The 24058-nt window shown below is 32.2% G+C and overlaps 1 protein-coding gene across 1 annotated transcript in view; it reads right to left on the bottom strand.

Annotated features, from left to right (window-relative positions):
- LOC126749218 (uncharacterized) overlaps positions 1–24058 on the bottom strand; it is a 504530-nt gene that overhangs the window by 36587 nt on the left and 443885 nt on the right. The window contains exon 6 of the mRNA XM_050458903.1: positions 9703–9846. Within this exon, the coding sequence (XP_050314860.1) occupies positions 9703–9846 (144 nt within the window). The remainder of the gene's footprint in view (positions 1–9702; positions 9847–24058) is intronic.

Raw genomic sequence — 24058 nt, 5'->3', positions numbered from 1 at the left:
ATGCCATTCCCGGAAAAACGTTTATTTTGGAAGCATCCACTGTTGTAATTGGAGACGTACTTGCATAAAAATTAGAAAAATGGCGAGTAAGTTTATTTCAGTAAAACGCTATGAAAGGCAGAAAGAAACTATTGTTTGACCAGACAAGAGCTATTGGCAGCAATGAAAACTTATTAAACATTTTTATAAAAATTTGTATGATTCATCTTTAGACCTTACCATGCTTCTCTGAAATGGCTGTTTTAGTTCAAAAACCCTGACGGACAGGTAGCAAGGCCAATAGCTTCAATTCTCAAAACCTTACCAGAATCAATATACAATAGAACATAGGAAAGGTAAATGTCACTAAAAAGCCCCGATGCTTTATACAGAAGACCTGTCTTAAAAAGGAATCGAAAAAACTTCCAGATATTTGCTTGTTATCGTATTGGCACTAACAGTTCTTAAGAGTGGAACGCAGCTAGTATAAACCAGGAACAGTGTGACGACTCGAAAAATATCGAGAAATTTCAAAGCCAGAATGGAAATATATTTCTGATCAAAATCTCCAGACTAAAAGCTTACTGATCTTAATGAAATTCATTGGTTATACAAGATGGATTATTAAAAAAAGTCTGAGAGAGCGTAGATGGAAAAAAAGATATATTTGACAGTCCTTTCTCGAAAACCAATTCCAGACGTTTTTGAAGCTGTCCATGGCCGTGTTGACGGAGGATACTTTGAAGTAAGTAAGACGCTAGCAAAAATAAGAGAAAGGTTTTACTAGCTGAACAATCATGAAGACGTTGAACGTGATACTGTAAGTTTGTTAAGCAAGAGCCAAAGAACTTGGACCAAAAGAACAATGATGCAGTATCTTGTTGGTTCACGCTTTGAACAAATTGAAATAGATGTAGGACCTGTTCCTATTAGTAGCTCCGAAGGCACAATCCTCCTACCCCTCAGTCTAATGGAATGGTTGAAAGAATTAATCGAACATTTGAAACCTATTTGAGAATTGTGGTAAACTCAAAGCAAACAGATTGAGTTACCTGTATAAAACCATTTCTATTGGCATTTCGTTCTTCTATCCACGAGTATGCAAAAAGCCCGGTGAAAGTTTCTTCGGTGATGAAATTAGTTTAACTTAGGACATTATTACTGGGAGACCCGGCAAGGCTACAAACAGGTACAAGAGCGTTTGCAAATGCTCCATGAATAAGCACGGGATAAACTTCCCCTAGAAAGTAACAGAATGAAATCACATTATGATATAAATGCGACTTCTATCGGTTTTAATTCATGGGACAGAGCTTGGCTATATAATCCACGGAGGAAGAAGCGCAAGTCATTAAAGTCCCGGAAGAATTCTAAAGGTCCATTCCAAATGGTCACCAGAATCAACGATGTGGTGTAATGGATCTGCGACGTCTGACAATGAAGACGCAAATTGTAAAGATCATCCGGCTAGCGCCTTACCCTTGTCCGTGGAGGTGTTGATTGATCGGAGTGATCAAACTTGACAGGGGAGTAGTGTTATGAAAATCAGTCAGATGAAAGTTGTGACATGGTCAATAACAGAAGAATACGCTCCTGAGATTGAAGTGGCCAGAGTCAGTGTAGTCCTGAATTACATTACATTACTCAATTGAGTTCAAATAATTGTTTTATCAAAAATGTGCATCAAAATTTGCGAGAAAATAAAATATAAAATAGAAAAAATAAATAAGTCTGTTTTGAAAATCTTCGCAAAATTCTTTGCAGTCTGATACAAAAGGACACTGCAATAACTAAGACACCTTTCTTTGAAAAGCGCATATTCAATATCCCGAAAAAACTTTATGTTACGATATGGATATTAGCGTAAAGAAATCAATGAAATTACTTCTATCGTCCAATCTTAAGAAAATAAAGAGAATAAAAATGATGTTCTGATAAAAGAAATTGCTGTTATGTCTAAATCAAAATTATTTGCATTTTCAACAGTATAAAGCTCCTCTGGTTTGGCAGTTCAGAAGTGGCTCAAATTATCCAGGAATGTGGATCAGCAGACGTATAGCAATTTAATGTGTGTGTTTGAAAAGTAAAGTTTATAGTAGTAGAGTTTTAAAACTAATTAATTTGACTTATTATTTTAATTTGACATTAAAAGCTCCTTAGATTCTGTCTCTACTACGCTTTTCCGTGATACTGCTCGTTATTTTTTCTTATGATTTTCCACAAGCAACAAGTCTGCTTCTCAAGCTTGTGAAACAATAATTTGCCAAAATTTCAAAGCATCTTTAATATAGAACCGGACTTTCACTTCAATCTTCACTAGTGAGTCTTTTAATTAAGCGTGATTAAAAAAATTAAGGCAGAAAATGTAATTTGAATTATGTCTTCTGCTCTAAAAAAAGATAATACAAATTTGATAAACTAGTTGTTACAGTTACTTTGAGGTAACTGTGATGCATGTGTAGAAATTTCTTTATCCAAAGAAGCGTTCTTTATGCAAAGTTCTCTCAAGAAATTGATGACGTTTAGGAATATAACGTAGAGTTTAGCATAGTGCAGGCTCGATTATATTATAGTTTATTTGTGTATTACATTAATATGCTTAGCAAAAGTAGATAAAACAAGAAATATAATCATTGGCAAACCCTATTATAAAAATGAAATATGATATATTCCATTATTTTTTAAACATGTTTAAACGTAGAAAAAAATATTTTAGCGATTTAAATTATTAATTATATATAAAATATAAAATAAAATAGTGTTACAAACACATTTAAAATAAATAATTGCATTTACTTAAAGTAGCAATAAATTATCAATCTATGTGAACGATTTGCCACCAAAAGTGTATCACTAATGATCTTTTATGGGAATTGGTGCGATGCCAACTCGCTTAGCTCTAACACATCAAAAACAAGCGTTCTAACTTTAAATATATTTTTGCAGGAGATTTTTATGTCTGCACTACCGTTCCGGCTTTTGAGATACAACAAGTTTTTAAGCTTCACTGTGGATAATTCCAGCACACATCTGAAGTGTGCAAAAACATCTTTTGGACGTACTTGAATTAAAAAAAAATATTTTTTACCTTCAGAGTATTATATCACAATATGATTACCTATTTTAGTATAACGTATGTAATATAAATATGGCTGACCATATGATATAATTTATTTCAACCAGTGTGTTGTATGTAGGATACTAACTTATAACTTTTATTTTCTCCAGAAGTTTATTATAGTTGAAACATAGTCTATTCAAATTTAAAATAGAACTCGGACTTTTTTATTTACTATTTTTATGACCACTAAAATTTTTTCATAAATTCAAATAGACGATGTTTGGAATAAATTTAATAAACCACTTGTACCAGTTTTCTTATATACTGATGGTTGAAGAATATTCAAACATAATCGCATCTATGTTATGCAGGTAGATTGCAAAATATATAATGCCCCATTCCAGGAAAACCCCAATAGATATCTCCATTTAACTTTATTACCAAAAAAGTATTGGATAAGGCATATTTGATTAATTTTAACATTAATAGAGAGTTTACACTCATTACAACATCCCCTTTTTTCCGTTTTGAATTCTATAATTTTTGGATTAAAAAACAATATGCTAGAAAATATTTTTAAAACGGTAGTAATTAAGGATAATAATTTCTTAACAAAATATTAGTACTAATTCTCTTAATACCCTTGGGGATAGTTACATTTTTATGATTACTAATGAATTAGATTACAATTACAGAAAGCGATTCTCTAAAAGCGATGTATGAAAGATAAAGCAAATACCATTTCATGTATTAAGCAACGAGTTAATTAGTAACATGTAGGGTGATATATGTAGAATATAATTAATTTTAATTAGAAACAGAGTCATAAAAATGCAATTTTTTAAATAATTTAAACAAAATTATATTCTGGCCTATCCTAACAGTCAGTACCCTCGTCCTCCTCTCTCTATGTTCTATAACAGCGTTACTCAAAGTTTGCTCCGCGGAGCCCCGGTGCTCCGCGAAAATCTCCGGTAGGGCTCCGCCAGCAGTCATAATAAATGAATGCATGTATTAAAGTGGATCCTATAAGAATAAAGTTGGTAGTGGTGTTACTGGTACATATACGAAAATTTCATATATGTACGAGTATTATCAAGTAAATGCCCGACCTATTAAGCGTCAAGTTCTAGTTTTATGGTTTCAAGTTCAAGTAGTAAGACATCTAATGACACACTGAAGGTGAAAAAACGAAAGTATGACAAATCATACATTAATCTCGGATTTGTTGATTCCAACGGCTCACCTCTTTGTATGTTGTGCAGCAAACTCCTTCCTAATAGTTCGATGGTGCCTGCTAAGATGCGCCGACATTTAGAAGCTGTACATCCCGACTTCAAAAACAAAAGTAAAGAATTTTTTCTACGTAAAAAAGAACAATTAATAAGAACCCAAAAAAATTATGACGTATGCGACTCAGACTGTGAATGAAAAGGCCACGGAGGCATCGTATTTGGTTAGTTACCGCATTGCCCAAGCAGGAGAAGCGCACACTATCGCTGAAAAGCTAATAAAACCCTGTGTGCTAGACATAACAAAATGTATGCTCGATAAAAAATCTGTAAAGCATCTTTCTACAGTGCCGCTTTCGAACGATACAGTTACTCGCCGAATTGGGGATATTGCAGCAAACATAAAACAAGAACTGGTTTCACGGCTTTAAAATAACAAATTCGTCTTGCAAATGGATGAGTCGACTGATGTTGCTGGACTGGCCATCTTGCTAGTAATTGTGCGATATCCATATAAACATTCACTCGAAGAAGACTTGCTTATGTGCTCATCGCTGCCTACTAACACAACTGGAGAAGAAATTTTTAACACGATTAATATATTTTTTGAAGAAAACCAACTCGATTGGATTGCATTGATATTTGTACCGATGGAGCCAAGGCAATGACAGGGAGAACAGCAGGAGCAATATCACGAGTAAAAATTAAAGCGCCAAATTGTAGTTCCAGCCACGGCATCCTGCATAGACAATCACTCGCGGTTAGGAAAATGCCACCAAATCTAAAATTGGTTCTTGATGAGTAAAAATAATTAATTTTGTCAAGTCACGTGCACTACAATCCCGATTGTTCTCAATATTATGTGAAGATTATGGTAGCGATCATAAAACACTATTGCTCCATACTGAAGTGAGATGGTTGTCTCGGGGTAAAACTTTGACAAGGCTTTTTGAACTAAGAACAGAATTAGAAGCTTTTCTTACAGATGTTCCTTTTAATTTAAAAGACCATTTGTCCGATAAAAGCAGGTTATTTAGACTAGCATTTTTAGCAGACATGTTTGGAAAACTAAACGAATTAAACCTGTCACTACAAGGAAAACAGACAACAGTTTTCAATGCTAACAACAAAATAAATGCTTTTAAAAGAAAATTAGATTTTTGTATTACTTGTTTTGGTAAGAGAGAAGTCGACAGTTGTTCATTTCTAAGTGAGTTCCTTAGTCACCATTGTCTTAGTGATTGATAGAGAAATATTTCAAAATAAAATATTTGTTGAATTGGTGCAATATCTCAATGGTCTGCAAGGGACTTTTGAATCTTACTTTCCTGAAGAACAGAATACAAAACTGAAAATAAACTCATGGATTCAAAACCTAACCTTTTCATCTAAATTGCAGAAGCCTGAAAATATGTCAAATCAGATCTATGAATCATTTCTAAAAATGACATCGGATACAAGCATGGAATCATTGTTTAAAACAATTTCACTAAATAATTTTTGGTGCACGGTTCGTGATGAATATCCACAACTTGCCACAGAAGCTTTGCATGTTCTTCTGCCGTTCCCAACAACGTATTTGTGTGAAACGGGATTTTCAGCATATACAACTACAAAAATAAAATACCGCAATAGACTGGATGCCGAACCAGACATGAGAATTCAACTTTCTTCTATCAAGCCTGACATTACCCAGTTGATGAGGAATAAAAAACAATTACATGCCTCGCATTAAATGAACTTAGTGTTATCATTTGCTTACTAACTCACTACTTACTGTATCTATTTTTTTTTATATGATTATTAAACAATTCACATATAACTCATTAACTTTGGATACTACAAAGTATGAAAGTATATTGACTCGAGGCTAAGCAGTTTGCTAGATTTTGAGCTAGTTTAATTGATAATAAAACAACACTATTGAACAAAGTTTTAACACAAACGATGGCGTGCAAATACTCCTGTAATTACTTACATCACTAAAATTACCAGAATACAGATTACAGATTTACAAATAGGTATTTGGAAGTTCCGCTAATTATTAATTAATAAGTGATGATACAACAAATTTTATTTGTGGCTTAACAATCATTTTCTCATTTATTTTTAAATAAAACAAATCATGACCAGTTTCGCGGTTCTTAATGACGCATCATCAGACCAATAAGTATTAAAAACTAAAAAAGCTACAAATTGTGTAACATAGTTTAATTTAAAAACATAGTCGAGATTTGGACAACATGTGGATTTTGTAAGAAAAAAATGAAAAAGTGCTAAAGGAATTCAATATGCTTCATTAAATTTCCTTGCATTAGACTAAAGTCTCCTATGATAATAAGTCTAAAACTAATATAATAGGATTTAATAAATTATTGCATGGACAGACAATGCAGATCATACAAGTCACTAGATGAGTTGTATGCTTTGTAAAATATATTCTTTTGCCTTAAGATCTTTATTTCTACAAAGATCTGTTTCACTATATTATAGGGAATGGAGGGTCTCTGTGAGTGGCACTTACTTAAAACTACTTTAACTTTTTTTAGTTTAACTTTTCTGTCCAGCTACCTATATATAGGTGAAAACGGGACATACTATTTGTTCGAATGGTTTAAGTCTTTAGATTCGGTGACCTTAATTCATATTTTGAAGCATGTCTCTTAGATGGCGCCATAGATAATCATTGCGAGACAATGGCGAGAATTAATATTTTTACACTGATTATTGTATGAAGCCCTTTATTATCAATAACTATATCGAAATACATTTATTTTGTAACAGTCTAAAGATGTGTTCGTTTTTAAAGTAATAATACCTGGCTAGCTAATAAAATCCATCAATATTCATTGAGGAAGCAAAGGTAAATCAAATTTAATCGGCCTCTAATCGTGTTCTAGCCGCTTTGCGTAAATAGAGCTTATATGATCGATTAACTGATGAAGCGTAAAATATCTAAAACAGTTCTTATTCGTTATTCATATTTAAATACGAGACCATTTTCCAATTTTTCTCTTAAAATGTAATTCCAAGCCTATCGTATGTAATCGTAATATGTATAGATAGGTCAGTGTTACTCAAACTTTTTTCGTGACGGAACCCTTTTAAAAAACTAAATTTTTAACGGAACCCTAAACTCTAAACTAAAAGCAAAAGCAGTTATATGTGAATTGTTTATTAATAATCATACAAAAAAAGATACTTAGATACAGTAAGTAGTGAGTTAGTAAGCAAATGATAACACTAAGTTCATTTAATGCGAGGCATTTAATTGTTTTTTATTCCTCATCGACTGGGTAACGTCAGGCTTGATAGAAAAAAGAATTGAATTCTCATGTCTGGTTCGGCATCCAGTCTATTGCGGTAGTTTGTTTTTGTAGCTGTATATGCTGAAAATCCCGTTTCACACAAATACGTTGTTGGGCAGAAGAATATTTAAAGCTTCTGTGGCAAGTTGTGGATATTCATCACAAACCCTGCACCAAAAATCATTTAGACAATAGATAGTTAATATAAAAGCATCTGGGATAAATTGGCTTTTTACATAGTATAACACTTCTTTGGCTGGCTCTGGAAGCTCAGTTGGTCGAGCACCACTGCTAGGCAGGTGGATACCTGCCTAGCAGTGGTGCACCTTTGAGTTCGAATTCCAGAGATTGCAGGGTCGATTGAAAGAACAAATTATGATATAAGAATGCGACTGCTTGTATGGCTGAACTGGCATTATGCCAAAAAAAGACTTTGGCATAAAAGTCACAAGGTTTTATCGATTTCCATATATCAGCCTATTTATTCTAGCTCAAAAGTTATATTTACATATTGAACACGATGTTTGAGTAAGCCGACATGACGCCGCAGTTAATAAAATTGGGGTCCGCATGATGACGCTGTCTTCACCTATGTTCTTTGTTATTAAAATCCCTTAACAGGCTCAAAGCTTTTCCTCAGAGAAGATGGTCCTAATATGCAACTCCTTATTGAGGTGTCTCTGGATTTTTCGTAGTTTATTTTATGCCTTACATGCATCCAAGGTGATCGATGTTTATTTTCTTAATCTTTTTCAAAGGTTGCTGGGAAATATATCATAAGGATAAACTTTAAACGAGATTATATTGTTGATATAAAAGAGTTTGTCCTGACTGACTGACTCATCATCGCAGAGCCCAAACTACAATAGCTAAAAACGTGAAATTTTGCCAACAGGTTCCTTTTATAATGTAGGCACCGGATAATAACGGATTTTTCGAAATTCCACCGATAAGGGGTAAAAAAATGGGAAAATTGTTACCCGTGAGCTCGAGAACTAAGGGGGCGTGGCTTCGGAGTTTGAACGGAGACTGCGTGCACCAACGGGTCGCAGGCATCAACTTAAGAAAAAAAAATTAACTGCAACAATGTTTTCTTATAATGTAGGCCCCGGATACGAACGAACTTTTTGAAATTCCACCGATAAGGGGTGTTAGCGATATGATAAATATCGCATAGCGGCATAAAACTGATTAATAAATATGATTGAAAAAGTGCTTCTGTATTATTTATATTTTGGTAGACATAACAACAAGGCGGGTCCATGCGAAACCGATACCCGAGAGACGACTCCACTCAGTCTTACCGCTCGCTCTGCATCTAACAAATCATTTTAAGATTATTTGTATCTTGGTTTTATATAATAATTATATTATAATAATCGCGCCCCTTGACCTCAAGAAAAACGGCGTGGCAATTGTGGGTTGCATGTACTATCAATGAGGCGAGGCTTCGGATTTTATTTTTGTGTATTGTGGGTTGAATTTACTATTATTGGAGGCCTTCTTCGACTTTTTTTTATTTTCACGCGAGCAACGCCGTGGGCATTCCGCTAGTTGTTGATTAAGCCGTTATGAAGTGTGAAAGACTTAGTGTGTTACAAGCGTTATTAGTCAAATTGCAAAATGGTATCTTGATCCTCAAAATGTTCGGTATTTGCGGGATGGATTAACATAATAAAGACACTGATTTCTCTATAAATTACTTAAAGAATTAGTATTTTTACAATTCAATATTTTTAAGTTTCACCATACTCACGTTAAAAAAGAAATCTACGCTTAGACCGCAAATAATGTTTTTCAGTATTATTGCGGAGGTTTTACGTAAAATAATGCAATATGAATTTCTTTTTGCAAATAGGGAAAATGTCTAGAATCATGTCATAAATACCACGAACAAGGATAATTTAAAGTTTCTTGTACTATGTTTCGTCGCAATACTTTTATCTCAAGTATGTGGTTTATTATTTGTAATAAACAAGGCACTGTATTCTTACTGTTATCTTTTTAAGTATATGAATAAAATTAAAATATAAGATGTTTTACTTTTAATATGAGATGAATTACCGTATTTTCATAAGGCTTTGCTTTTAAAATTCAACTTCCTAACCTTATTTTGACTTACCACAAGTGTAAACCAGTTTCAAATAAGTCCTGGATTGTGGCCTGCAGGGGCTGCCGAAAGTGCCTATATCAGCTGCCATCTCGCATCGTCTTTTACCGTGACATAGTTGCATAGCTGTTTCGGTGGCGTAGCTGGCTAAACAAGCTGCAAAAATAAAGGCGTTTTATTACCATAAGAAAATTACTTACTTCAAAGAATTTTTTGATCTTTTTACAGCTATATTTTACCTTTGCCAAGACGGCTTTCTACTTTTTGGCTTTGTGATGAAAATCTCTGTAGGCCTTAATTAGAAATATCGTAATATATACTTTAATCTAGTTACATCGGATGCTTAGTTTTCTAAACAGCGTTGTAAGCGCTGTAGACCATTTTTAAAGGACATTTTTAGCATGCCTTATGCATTTTTTAAATTATATATTGTGTATGTTATATTATCTATATTAGTATGAAACAGTAATGGTAATCAGCTTTTAAGCATGAAACCACTGAGACTAATGGTACTAATAATTACTTAAGTCAAAAGGAACTAATTTATAATGAACAAAATTATTAGATCCTATCTCAAAAAAAAAAAAATAAGAAAAAGAAAATACACTGGCCAGCAAAATTAACGCACCACTACATTATTTCGAATTATTTGTGGAAATTGCAAAAAAAAATTGAAATATTTATTTTTATTTTAAACTGCCATATTACAGACATTCTAAATTTATACAGGTCGTTATTTTACTTTTTTTTTCTTTTTATTTAAGTGTGTTTGTCTTATTTTTATTTTGTTGGAATTCCAGATAAAAATTGAATTAACATACCTTTTTCCCTTGTAAGTTTTATTGGTAAAATTTATCATTTGTACTGAAAATTTAAATTTGTGAGGTACAGTGGAGATATTGTTTATTATGGATTTATAATTGCATCAATCAAGAAATTTGACGGCCGAAGAATGTGCGCAGGCAGTCATTTTACTGGAAGAGGGATGAAGAGAGATTTGATGTATTGCATACATCCGTTTCCTGTATGATTGAGCATTATAGGGAGACATGTCAGCATTTAGGAAGACCAAGATTTGGGACAGGAAGATTGCTGCAGACACAGCTACAGGAAGCAGATGGACTCAGAATTTCAACTGATACCAAGCTGTCCTCGCGCTGGGACCAAGAATCCTTGCGCGAGGACCAGCTTTGACCCCAGAGCATCGTAGAGCATGGTTAACTTTTGCTAAGGGAGCCCATCGATTGGGCTAATGAAGACTGAGAAAGAGTTCTTTGGTCAGATGAAACCAGAATTTCTCTCAACTCAGATAGACGTATAAAAGTTTATCGAAGACCAAATGAAAGTAATGCCCAATTTAACTTTCAAAACACCAGATTATTTAGTGAAGGGTCAGGTATGTTTTAGGGAGGAATCTCTTTAACTGCTCGTACTGACTTGGTGGCGATTAATAATGGCAGTTTAACAGCTGATAGGTACATAAGGGAGATCCTTGCAAGATAATGCTAGACCGCATGTTGATTCAAAATTCTCAGATTTGTTGTTGCAGATTGTTCAAAATTATTTTAATGATGTTGGAATTGAAACTATGGATTGGCTAGCAAATAGTTCTGATCTTATTCCAATTGAGAATGTGGCTCATGATCTACCGCCATTTTCAAAAACTTCCTAACCCTCCTACCACTTTATATGGACTCACTGGCGATATTGTCCAAATATGAAATAATTTAGATCAAAACGAGTTCAGGCTCATAATTGTAAGCATGAATAATCGCTGCAGTGCTGTTATTCGAAATAGGAAAGGAAATACCCGTTATTTATTAGTTTTATTTATGTTAATATTCTTTTTAATTTTTAAATGTTCTTGTTTTTTTTTCTATTTTTTTTTTACATTCTTTTGACATTTTTCCTATTGTTAATACTTTTATTATGTTCGAATAAGAATATACCTAATTTAGCCACAAAAATATGTTATCAATATTATAATTTTTTTTTTCAAAATATAGTAGAGGTGCGTTAATTTTGCTGCCCAGTGCAGTTATCCTTAAAAATAGTGCAGACAATGATAAAAAATTCATAAAAGCAATTTTTCATATAATCAATTTGAAACTGATATTTTTCCAATGATAATAAGGTAAGTAACTGTCAGCCCTTCTAAATCAGAAGACAAAAAAATCTCAGCAACTATAGATCCGTAACATTAACCAGTAATCTTTTCAAATTTATTAAAAGGCCTAGACTGAACGAACTTTCATCAAAATACATATTATTATCAAAATAATAAAAACCCTATACTTGATGAGGCTAAAATATATTTCCAGCAAGACGGCGCTCCTCCTCACTATGTTCTTCTCGTTCGGCAAAGGCTAGACGACGAGTTTCCAGATAAATGGATAGGGCGAAGGGGGCCTATAGAATGGCCTGCTAGATCTCCTGATATAACGCCGTTAGACTTTTTTCTATGGAGTCATTTGAAATCTATTGTGTTCACTCCCCGGTCGATTTAAAAAAATCAAACGTCAAAATAAAAGACTTCGAAAGACCTTTTAAACAAGCTATTACTCGATACCCCTTGCCATTTAAAATTTTTAAGGGAATGACCCTGGGGAGCAGAGGGTGAAGTAATTTTAGGTTAGAAAGTTGTCGCTCTTGACAAACCTTTTGACGTATTTCGGCGTTTTTTTTTAAACAGTAGTTTTCGATAAATCCGTGGTGGGAAGTTTTCAAATGAACACCCTGTATAATTAACGTATTTACATTTCCACTATACACAGCTTCGCTCTCAAGTTTGATCATCCTAATCAATTATCGGCTCTTGGGCCAAAGATGGAGCCACTTGAGTTATGATAGGTCACTAGAAGGTCGATATTTACGATTTTCATCTTCGTTGTCAGGTACATTCGGTACACAAAGTCGTTGATTCTCATGACATGAAATGGACCTTCTCCATCCTTCTGGAGCTTTGGTTACTTGCCCTAATTCTTCTTCAACTGTTGCTTCGAAGTTAATCCTTAATTCTTTTTGTTACGTCTCAAGACCTCTAAGCTGTGAAATCTCGTTTTTACTATTTTCGGTCTCATTATTTCTGCTCCTTTTCAAAATATTCTTTTAAATTTTAAAATTTTATATAATATTTATAAGGTTCCTATTGTATTCTGTCTCACTCTTTGTCTTCATTATTTTCCTCTTCTCTAACTTCTTGAAACTAAACTCTATTAACTTTTCAGTCTAAGCATCAGATTAAACGCATCTATTTAATTAGGTCCCAAATATCATTTACCTTTGACGCCAGATGTAACAAAATTCAGAAACACAATCCTATAGCAGCAATACTTTTTTTCATTCTCAACAATGCATTACGAAACTTTATCCTGCCTCGCTTTGACTCTACCTTTAATTGTTTCCGAGATAAAAAACAAAATTGATTAAAATATCACGTTCTTAAAGCTCTATCCCTTTTAAAGGCCCACGAAATAATTTTAAAATGCCTGCAACAGTTTCATTGTTCTGGATTATGGAGACCAATTATTTCAAGAGAACACTGACAGTCAAAGCACTAAAACTTGACCTATTAAAATCTAGACCCTATAAGTGAGACTATTAAACCTAACGTAAATAGGACTATAAATATATTTAACTAACCAACCTAAACTAGAAAATAAAGAAAAATATTACAAAATCTATAAGAATAATTAACATATTTATGTTTTTATAGTAGTATATTAATATGAAACAATGAAGTGTGGCTTACAAATTTATTAAGTGCAAATTACAAATTTATCTAATTATTTTTTTGTCAGTATATTTAAGAATCATATAATATAAATAAATCTTTATTATTTCATGTTGTATTACACATAAAGGAACCAAACGAAACAAATCCTTAAAGAAAAAATTAACAATAGCACATAAACTAATAAATAAAAGAACATAAAAGTTCTATTATTACACATTTCATACTATCCCTATAAAACGGCAGTATCGTGTAGGACTACTCCTAGTTCACCTCAGTGCTGTGACTCCTAGTTGGAAGACTCCTTATTAAAGTATAGATGAACTGCTAAGATAAGCGTTCCCAAATCGCGTGTAGTTCATCAGCCAATCCGTCTAAACCTTGGGCTGGCTGTTGGAGTCAGTTTAACCACTTAGATATTTTAGTCCAAACATGCTCAATGCAATTAATATTAGGTAAACACGGTTGCCAATACATTCTTGTAATACCATGAGCTTCTACAATGATACAGCGATCGTATACAATGCTCGCACGGTGAGGGCAGGCATTATTATGAATAATTTTTTTTTAATTAATTCTATTCTGATATCGTATGGCAGTCATGGTCATTTTAAAATGAACCACCCTTAAAAAAACGGCAATCTAGGTATACAGAGGGGCGTTTAATTTTATATTTGACAATCACCTTCTCACCACAAATAAGCTAACTTCACTTTGATATGTCAAATAGGAAACCCCGTCATCATTGTAAGCAATCATTATAATATCTATACAACAGTGCAAAAAAATTAAATCGTCGCAAATTTAACTAATATTTTAGCCGGTTCTGTACACAAAATGTTTAAAAAAAAGTCTTTTCTATGCAAACTTTAAATCCTTCAACAACTAAGAGAATACGATTTTGATAGAAGAATTGAAGTTTGCGAACCGATATGCCAGCAAATTATTTGCAAATGGGGGTCATTTGCTTAAGAATATCTGTTTCAGTGACGAGTCAGTCAGCTTTTCTTAATCTCTTTTGAGAGGATCATACTCAGTATCCTAAAAAAAATTATGTATCAGCAGGAATTTATGGTCATCAACAAAATCATCGGATCATTTTCTTTTTGAAGAAAGTTTTCGTAGAAATTTATTTAGACCTCCTCGAAAAATCATTGGAAAACAAAGTGGTTGAAAATCGCGTTGGGATACTAAATTAAAATAATTTGTATTTACAACAAAATGGAGCTCCCGCGCACTATGCTTTGACAGTTTAAGAGCGGCTTAATAAACAGTTTCCAAGGATGCGGATTGGCAGGCGTGGTGTAATTGAATGGCCCGCACGAGCCCCAGACTTAACACCACTCGATTTTTTCTTTTGGGGGTATTTATAAAGCAAAGTTTATAAAGCCCCACCTAAAAATATTAATGATTTAAAAGATTGAATTACTCGTAAATGTAGAAAAATTAGTGAACAAACGCTTGCTCACAAATGTTCCTGAGGAATATGATGTGTCACACGATGGAGATTTTCGTTTGGCATATCAAAGGAAAGTTAGCTGGAGGTGAGAAGGTGATTGACAGAACTTTGTCAAATATAAAATTTAACGTTCTCCTATGTATCTAGCTTGACGTGTTTTTTAAGTTATTAAGGGTGGTTTTTTTTAAAAATAAAAGCACTGTATGCTTCCCCACACGCAAATTAATCCACTATCAAAAAGACTGGTTGGAACCGTGGTATTTTCAATATAGCGCTGTCCTCTTTCCCTCCACACTAATATTCGACATGAGCCGTCTTCCTCTAGTTTTCGCATTCCCTCACGTCTGTTCGGTGTAGATCCGGATGCTACATACCGATTCCCCGCAGGTCTTAGGACACTTTCAGAGACATTTAGCCGCATAACAACTTCTTTTTAGACTTCTTCTGAGTTCTGCCTTCATTTATCCAACGGACTAATTGCTGGAGTTGCACTAGCTCTGATCATCGTAGTGGCAAAATGTTGCTGCGAGTAAACTGCGACTTCTTGATACCAATACCACTATAAAGGTTAGTACAAGCATTTTTATACGACTGATGTATTCAGGTCTTTAGACTAAATTCCTAGATTTTTTATTTAAGAGAAAAAAAAACCGCATATCAATAGTATTGGCAATAAACAGTTGGCAATATATGTATATTTATAGTATTAAACTCGATTTATTTATAACATTTTGTTACGCTAATTTTACGGATTTTAAAATTATCCAGTTCAATTGTTGATCAAGTTATATCTACAAGATTACCAAGCCTACAGAACCTATTAGTAAAGCCAATTGTGAGAAAAAAATCTTAATATGATTGATTTAGCTCTTGTAGAATCAATTTTAAATTACTGAAAATTAGCATTAGCAGATTGTCGCACAACTTTCCGTATATTTTTAATTAGTAAAAAAATATGTAATGATAGTAATGTTACAAACAGAAATAGTTCTCTTCAACAAATTTATTTTTTGTATAGAAATTTTATCCAAAAATGTTAAAAATCACAATGTCAAAGATACAGTTCTTCAAAGGTTATCCTTAAACTGCGCATTAAACCACAAAATAAAATCATAAACAAAATTCACGATTGCATAAAATGTTATGTTTAATATTATTTGTTTTTATGTCCAAGATGTTATATGAATATTTACATTAAAATAATCCTAAATAATAAGTGCACACTAAAATTAAATTCCGCTGTACATCCATTACTTAAATAAATATTAATTAGATTTGATTTTGAATAAAATTTGATTTGATATATTAGTTATCGTGAATATTGACAAAATATACATGATTTTAAAAGAATATTTGATTGAGAAAACGAGAATAAATCAAATAACTAAAATGGTAAGAAATCATAAGAGCTCTCTTTTATTAAATTTTTTACATATAATGTAACAGTTTCTATAAAAGCAGAACGAAAAATAAATAAAAATCTATATGGTTCTTTCAGTTTTCACTGCAAATATTCAAAGGGAGGAGCTGAATAAAGTTTTTTAATTGGGACAAAACTGAAAGGAAGTCTATTAAAATTCAGGATAGTCAAACAACGCATTTATATTATATACATATATGGCCAACGGTATAAAGTTTAATTATTTTTACAGGTATAAATAATACAGTTAATGCATAAATAATTAGTCAGTTTGTGTATAAAATGTAGAATTTTTCTTTGTTTCGCTATTATTAAAGACCTTTAAATAATTCCCTAACGTGCTCTTTTACCAAAACTGTCAAAATTTAATAAAAATAAAAATATTAATAGGTTAATTAATAATAACAGAATTGGCGGAAAAATACCTCTTAAACACACAATATTAAAAAATCTTATGTCTATATCTTTGCAGTGATGCCTTTTATACATATACAAAAAGAAAATTATAAAAAGAATTATAAACTTTATTTGGGCGTCTTTTTAATAAAAGCAATTAGATATTAGCATTTTTTTAGACATATTATATATTAAAACACTTAGGTGTTAAAAAAGATACCATTAAGGTAATTACGATCATTTAAAAAAATATACCACTCTGGTTCGCCTTAATGGCAAAGTGATTTTTCAGTTAAGTGGTTACTAGAAAAACAATTCCTCCTTAGTAATGCATTAGCAGTAAAATAGTTACTTGCAGTCGCAAATTTCAGCTACGAGCTGCTAACGTTTGTTCAATATCTTCTTTGAAACACGTGACCGTTCATCAATGTGGGTGATAAAATTCTTAAGACCTTTTAGAGTGTAGCCGAGCAAAGGATTTAGGTTTAATTGTATCAGATTAAACATTTTAAGAAATCAGAGAAATACAAAAAAAACATATATTTTTAATAATATTTATTAGCAAAAATAAGAAATAATAAAAGCAAGTCTACAGTAATAATATTTGATTAATTATCCAGAATCTATGCATAAAACACTCTATTTTTGTAATAATCGATAGTAATAAAAAATAATAATGATAATCGAACTACTAAAAAATTTCGATGTACATATCCAGGTTCTTCTTTCGTCACACATAACCACGATTTGAGTAATGCCAAGCTTAGATAGATCAATTTTGGTTTAAATTTTTATGAGTTACTGATTATATTGGGTATTACGTCACTTATAGTAAAAATCAATTTAGAAATTTTTATCTCACACGCTCAACAATTATTGAAAAGAAGAAGAAAATAGACTTATTCACGTATTTAAAAGAAATATGAACTTAAATCTGTAACGATACCGTTCGATATACTTAATTTAATTTAAGTTCAATAAGTTTTAAATACAATAATTTACTTGAGGTATAATAGATTTTTTTTTATATACCTAGGAGCTGAGGTTCAATCTATTAATCTCTGAGCTCGTTTCTTCTTTTCAATATCCTACCTAACTTTGTTATGAATATTATAATTAAAAAACGATAAAATACAACAAGAAGACCTACTTTTTTTAAAAATACCTAATTTGAACCGTACTTTTTTTAAAAATACCTAATTTGAACCAAATTTAACTATTTTTTTAAAAAAAGTAGGTCTTCTTGTTGTATTTTATCGTTTTTTAATTATAATATTCATAACAAAGTTAGGTAGGATATTGAAAAGAAGAAACGAGCTCAGAGATTAATAGATTGAACCTCAGCTCCTAGGTATATAAAAAAAAAATCTATTATACCTCAAGTAAATTATTGTATTTAAAACTTATTGAACTTAAATTAAATTAAGTATATCGAACGGTATCGTTACAGATTTAAGTTCATATTTCTTTTAAATACGTGAATAAGTCTATTTTCTTCTTCTTTTCAATAATTGTTGAGCGTGTGAGATAAAAATTTCTAAATTGATTTTTACTATAAGTGACGTAATACCCAATATAATCAGTAACTCATTATGAATTCGTCACAACAATACAGATTTTACTTAAATTTTTATATAAAAAATTTTGGTTATATCTATATATTTATAAGAATATTAATATCGTTTATTTAGCATAATAGCTACATACAAAAAACTCGTATTAAAAAAGTATATAAAATATACAAACTACAAAATTCATAAAGCTGCAAGGAGAAAAAAAAATACAAAAACCTTGAGAAACACGAAAAACTAAACATTAAAAAGGGATAACAACTAATCTAGATTAAAAATAGTAAAGATAAAAAAGTTTAAAATTGTAAATATAAAATGGTAAAGATAAAATTGTGAGCTTAAAACGAAAGTTAAAATTTTACATATACAATGGCTACAAAATATAACAACAACAGTAACGAAGACAAGAATAAAATGAATTTCACAATATTTTAACATTTATTCAAAACAAATCCTCTCAGGTACCACTTGAACTGGTTCAAATTATCATAACTTTTGACGTCATTAAGGAAGCTTATTAAACTCAATTAGGACCTTAAATAAAACAGTATTGAGCATTTGACTGGTTCTACATCTATCTACCAAAATAAAATCTGTACCATTTCTTGTATTGTATTTCTTATACTTTTCATATAAAATTTTTTCTCCATTCACAATAATCCGCACATTATTCATGTCAGCCTGACAAGTTTTTGATTTCTTTGCAAAAACGCAAAATTCAAACTTGTTTGTATTTAAGCTTAATTTATTTATACAGAGCCATTCGAATAAATTACAAAGGTCACCGTTCACGTCTGCTTGCATCCCATGTAGGTTCCTTCCTACTACATTACACTTATCTGCAAATAAATTTATTTTACACTTTTTTATTGCATGTACCATATCGTTGATATAAGGAATGAACAATAGTGGACCTAAGACCGTTCCCTGGGAAACACCATATGCAACATGAAGAACATTTTTATATTTTACTCATTGGACCCTATTACATAAATAGGATTTTAACCATAATACTCCCCCCAATGCCTAACTGCTCAACTTTTTAATCAAAATTTCTCGATATCATCGTTGCGATATCATTAGTGCACTAGTTCTGACGTGAGGCATGGACTTGATAAGAACTGCCTAGCCGTAGTTTGTGTGGATAATTATTTTTCTATAATGTCGTTACTGATTATTTGTTCTGCCGCCTGGGTTATGCTATAGATTTTGGTTTAAATGATATGTATATTAGATACAGTATGATCGATTAAAAACTTGAAATGGTCGTATATTACGTACAAAAAACTGAATAAAAAAATGCTGAAAATATTTTATATAAAACGAAGGAGGAACCAAAACAATTAAATTATCTCACCGTTATCTGTAACCCCTTGGACAGGGAGTTCTCTTGAAAGATGCTTGTCATCAATATCACTGTAAGAAAGCGAAAACATTAAATGAAAACTCATTTTTATGATATTTTACTATTATTTTATTAAATGTTTAAAATAGGGCATTACTCCACACCCCTTTCTATTTAAGATCTTAGGGGTGTGAGATAATATACTTATATATTGTTGTTCCCTTTGTTTTATACAAACTTTTATCAAAATTTTTTTCCTTCAGTTTTTCGTTCCTAATATATGGCTATTTGAAGTTTTTAAATGTTCATCCTCTATATATTTTAAAGTTACAGCAGGACAATTAACATACATTTTAGTATATGTTAATTTTTGATGAGAAGTATAAGTATTTTCGATAGTGGTACTATTTTCTTAAGTTATAGCAAAAGCTTTTTCAGTTTTTTGTTCACGAAGCAATGTCAACTAAGCATTGGCTTTTTCCACGACATTTAAGTTATACTTCTTAAAAAAAGTATCACATATTTCGCAAGCATCGGAATCTTTTAAATATAATGACTATCAGGTGCGTAAAGGTATAATTTGAATAGTGTAGTAGTTGTATATAGCTATGTTGTAGCAAAACCTTTTAGTTACGTTATTGAAGTCTAACATTTGATATGGAAAGCAACCATTATTTAATTTTTATAATATTTATTATATATACCATATTCAAGTGATGAACTTATTTCGCACTATTAACTGTTTACTAATTAGCTTACCTTGATAACCACAAGTTGACGGGATTTCAGGAGACGCTGACAGGTTAGTATTTGGAGAGTATGGCCCAGAAACCATACTGACCAAAATGCATAATATTGTTGAATTTAATTAATATGTAGTTGTTAAATTAAGCGAAACTAGATGTGACTAGTGAGTGGCTCATCCAAACCTACCGCGACCTATTACAGAGCGGGAAAAAACTTTTTGGAAAGATCTAAAATTACTTCTGAAAGTTTCTGAGAGGACAAGTTTTTACTTAAATCTATAAATGATTCTAAATTTCTCTAAATTTCTATAATTTAGAGAAATTTCTAATAATTTCTAATAATCTCTAAATTTAATGAAAATGTGAGAATTTAATGAAAATGTGAGAAAATGTTGAAATTATCTGACTATTTGTGGCTAGATCTGTGCGTTCTCTGTCAGTCCAATTTATAAATAATAATGAATTATTAGTGCTATTCTCCTAGTGACCTATGGGGGGTTCTTGTGCTTGACCGGATACCAAAATTATTGTCATAAACTGAAAATTATTAACTTTATTGTTAAGTATAAATAGTGATTTTTGTTTCTTTAGGTTTTAGTTTTTTATAGGTTTTAGTTTTTGGGGCGCTCTACACATTTCTGAAAAAGTTCCAGACTTGTGAATCGGTTTATTAATCGCAGGGTAGTCCTTTATTTATCATCAACCGAGATTATTGTTATGTTTAAAAATGAAGTGTAATTTATTTTGGGATAAATAAAAAGTTTTTGAATTTGAATTTGAATTTGAAATGAGGTATTATCCTTCAATTTTTTTTTTAAATCGGAATGACGGTCAAATAATATCTAATTCCATTTTTTTTTTAATATGGAGCTTTGAAACACCAACAATACGATTGGTGCACAATACACAAATAAAATGAATTTAGCTTTAAAACTTACTTATTAATCAATTTACTCATTTGAAAAAAAATCGGGATGACACCCTTACTTAGAGGGTTGTCACCCCTAAAGTCAATGCAACGTTTTCTCTTGTTTTCTATGTCAAAACGTGTCTCTCTCATGACTTTAATGGTGACCATTAAATAGGAGTTGTAAGGAAAATATTAAATTTTTTGACATTTTTGACCGTATTTTCAATACTAACTTTTCTGCAACGATACGTTCGATGAATTTCCGAATTTTTTATTTCCTATATGGAGTTAAAATACTTCAATATAAATCCAAGCCGACGCCATGTTTCGCTTTTTCTGGCTCGTCTAGCCGCAAGCGAAATAGTTCAAATACATGGACTGTTTTTGTGACCAATGCCGAGACAGTGAGAAATAAACGACCAGGGCTAAAAGTAAATTAATAAACGTCCCAGGAATCGGTATTTTGGGATAAGATAAATTATTATTGCAAAAAGAACTGGTTCAACCCCTCACGTATTGACTATGCTGCAACTTTTCTCATATATCTCAATACTCCATCCGCTAACGCAAGGGGTGGCAAGTATTTACCTGGTTAAAAAGTTCGCCGGCCTTATTTAATTTAATTTGCTTTATCCTGTAATTTAATTTAAAAAAAAAAACTGAAAAATTATGGTTTGTAAAAATCGGTGTAAATTCGAAAGCACTTTAGCAATTTAAAATTTATTGGTAAGATCAATGTAGCTGTTTTAAAAATCCGATCTCATTCCTAATAAAAGAGGTAGAGGGTGCATTTTGTAATAATTCCAGTTTTTTTCATTTTACTTAAAAAGTTCAAATTATATATATTTTTGACATCATATTTGAAAAATAGATTTGCAAAAATATTGCGAAACCCGAACGCGATGATATCCTTGTTCGCTTTAAAGCTATAGCGAATTAATTTTCTTTAACGCGTCGAGTCAGAACTTAAATTAATAGCTTAATACCTCGATGATAGTTCAAACTGCTTTCCATCACATTCTAAACAAGCTTTCGATTTAATCAGCTGACATTTGATCAATGGCATCACGGATTCTGTTTTCCATATCATGTTTGATATGGAAAGGTGAAGGTGAAGTTTGATACACAATATTTTTTAAACGACTCCATAGTCAAAGTTAAGACATGTTAAGTCGGGTGACCTGGGCGGCCAAGGAAATAGACCTTCTCTTCCGATCAAGCGCTCTTGAAAAAAAATATTACCGATCCCGCAGAAAACGAAAAAAATGTACTGGATATCCGTCTATCTTTTATTAAAATAGCCAAAACATTTATTAAAAAATATTGCTGGTTAATGTGCCATGAAAAAAACCACGCGTTTACACTCCATCGGCCTTGATGCTGAACTTCTCATATATGAATAACAATCTCGCTGAATAATGCATATCATGTCTGTTGACTCTACCATCGCTACTAAAAGAAGCTTCATCAATCCGCAGAATCTATGACAAAAAACCCTGTTTTTACGAATCATTTCTAGCATTTATTGACAAAAATCAATTCTACGCTTAAAATCATGTTCGCAGGCTTGGTGTAGGATTTATGGTAAAGGTATAGCCTTAAAATATAAGGACTTGCCTACATATGCAAGGAGAAAATGATAGTAAAAAGGAATATGCGATAAGCAATTGTGGTCTTTTAGTATACAGGGTGTTTCAAAACTATGGGATCAAACTTCTTGGGGTTGTTCAGTGCAACAGAAGAATCCATTTGAGTATAGGAACCAATGTCCGGAAATGCGTCACTATGCCCCTACGGCCCTAAGACGCGTTAAAATTTTATAAAAAACATTAATTACCTAAATAGGATCTGCTGCATTTATTTTTACCTTTTGTACATGATACCATAACAACAATTGTTTAAAATCAACGCTTATCAATGTCAATTCTCAATGTCATGTTTAAAAATTTTATAGCTTACAATTTTTAAACATTTATTGCTAATGGAAAACTTTACCAATCAAGAATTGGCGGATATGCATTTGGCATACGGAGCAACAAACTGCAATGCACGAGCAGCATCGCGGTTGTATCATGAACGATATCCCGAACGATAGCATCCTGGATACAAAAAGTTTATTGTGGTTCATCGGCGGCTCGCTGAGACAGGCATGTTTAAGATCAAGATGCTAATACTGGTGTAAGAACGGTCGAATTTGAAGAAGAGGTGCTTCAGCGAGTTGCCGATGAACCATCAAATAGTACACATGACGTCGCTAAGAATATTAATACGAGTAACGCTTCTGTCTGACAGGTACTACACGAGCAACAACTCCATCCTTACTACTTGCAGAAAGTTCAAGGTATGACTGCAGCCGATTATCATCCTAGAGTTCAATTTTGTCGATGGCTTCTGGATCACATCATTGCACAACCAAATTTTTTACAATATGTTTTGTGGACCGATGAAGCCTCTTTTACAAGAGACGGTATTTTTAATAGCCCTGTTTGGGACGAAGAAAAGCCTTATGCAATTTTTCCAAGAAAACATCAGAATCTGCCCAACGTATGGACAGGCATTGTTGATGATTATTTAATTGGGCCATACCTTCTACCGGAACGGTTAACAGGACCTATTTATCTGCATTTCTTGGAGAAAGTTCTCCCAAAACTCGTTGAAAATGTTCCACTAAACGTTAGACAGCAAATGTGGTTTCAGCATGATGGAGCGCCGGCTCACTTTGCTGTACAAGTATGCGAGTATTTGTCTCAGCGGTTTGGGCACCGTTGGATTGCCAGAGGTGGAGCAG

The sequence above is a fragment of the Anthonomus grandis genome, chromosome 22 (assembly GCF_022605725.1).
Source record: "Anthonomus grandis grandis chromosome 22, icAntGran1.3, whole genome shotgun sequence".
Taxonomy (NCBI): Eukaryota; Metazoa; Arthropoda; class Insecta; order Coleoptera; family Curculionidae; genus Anthonomus; species Anthonomus grandis.
This window is presented reverse-complemented; position numbering and strand designations above follow the sequence as displayed.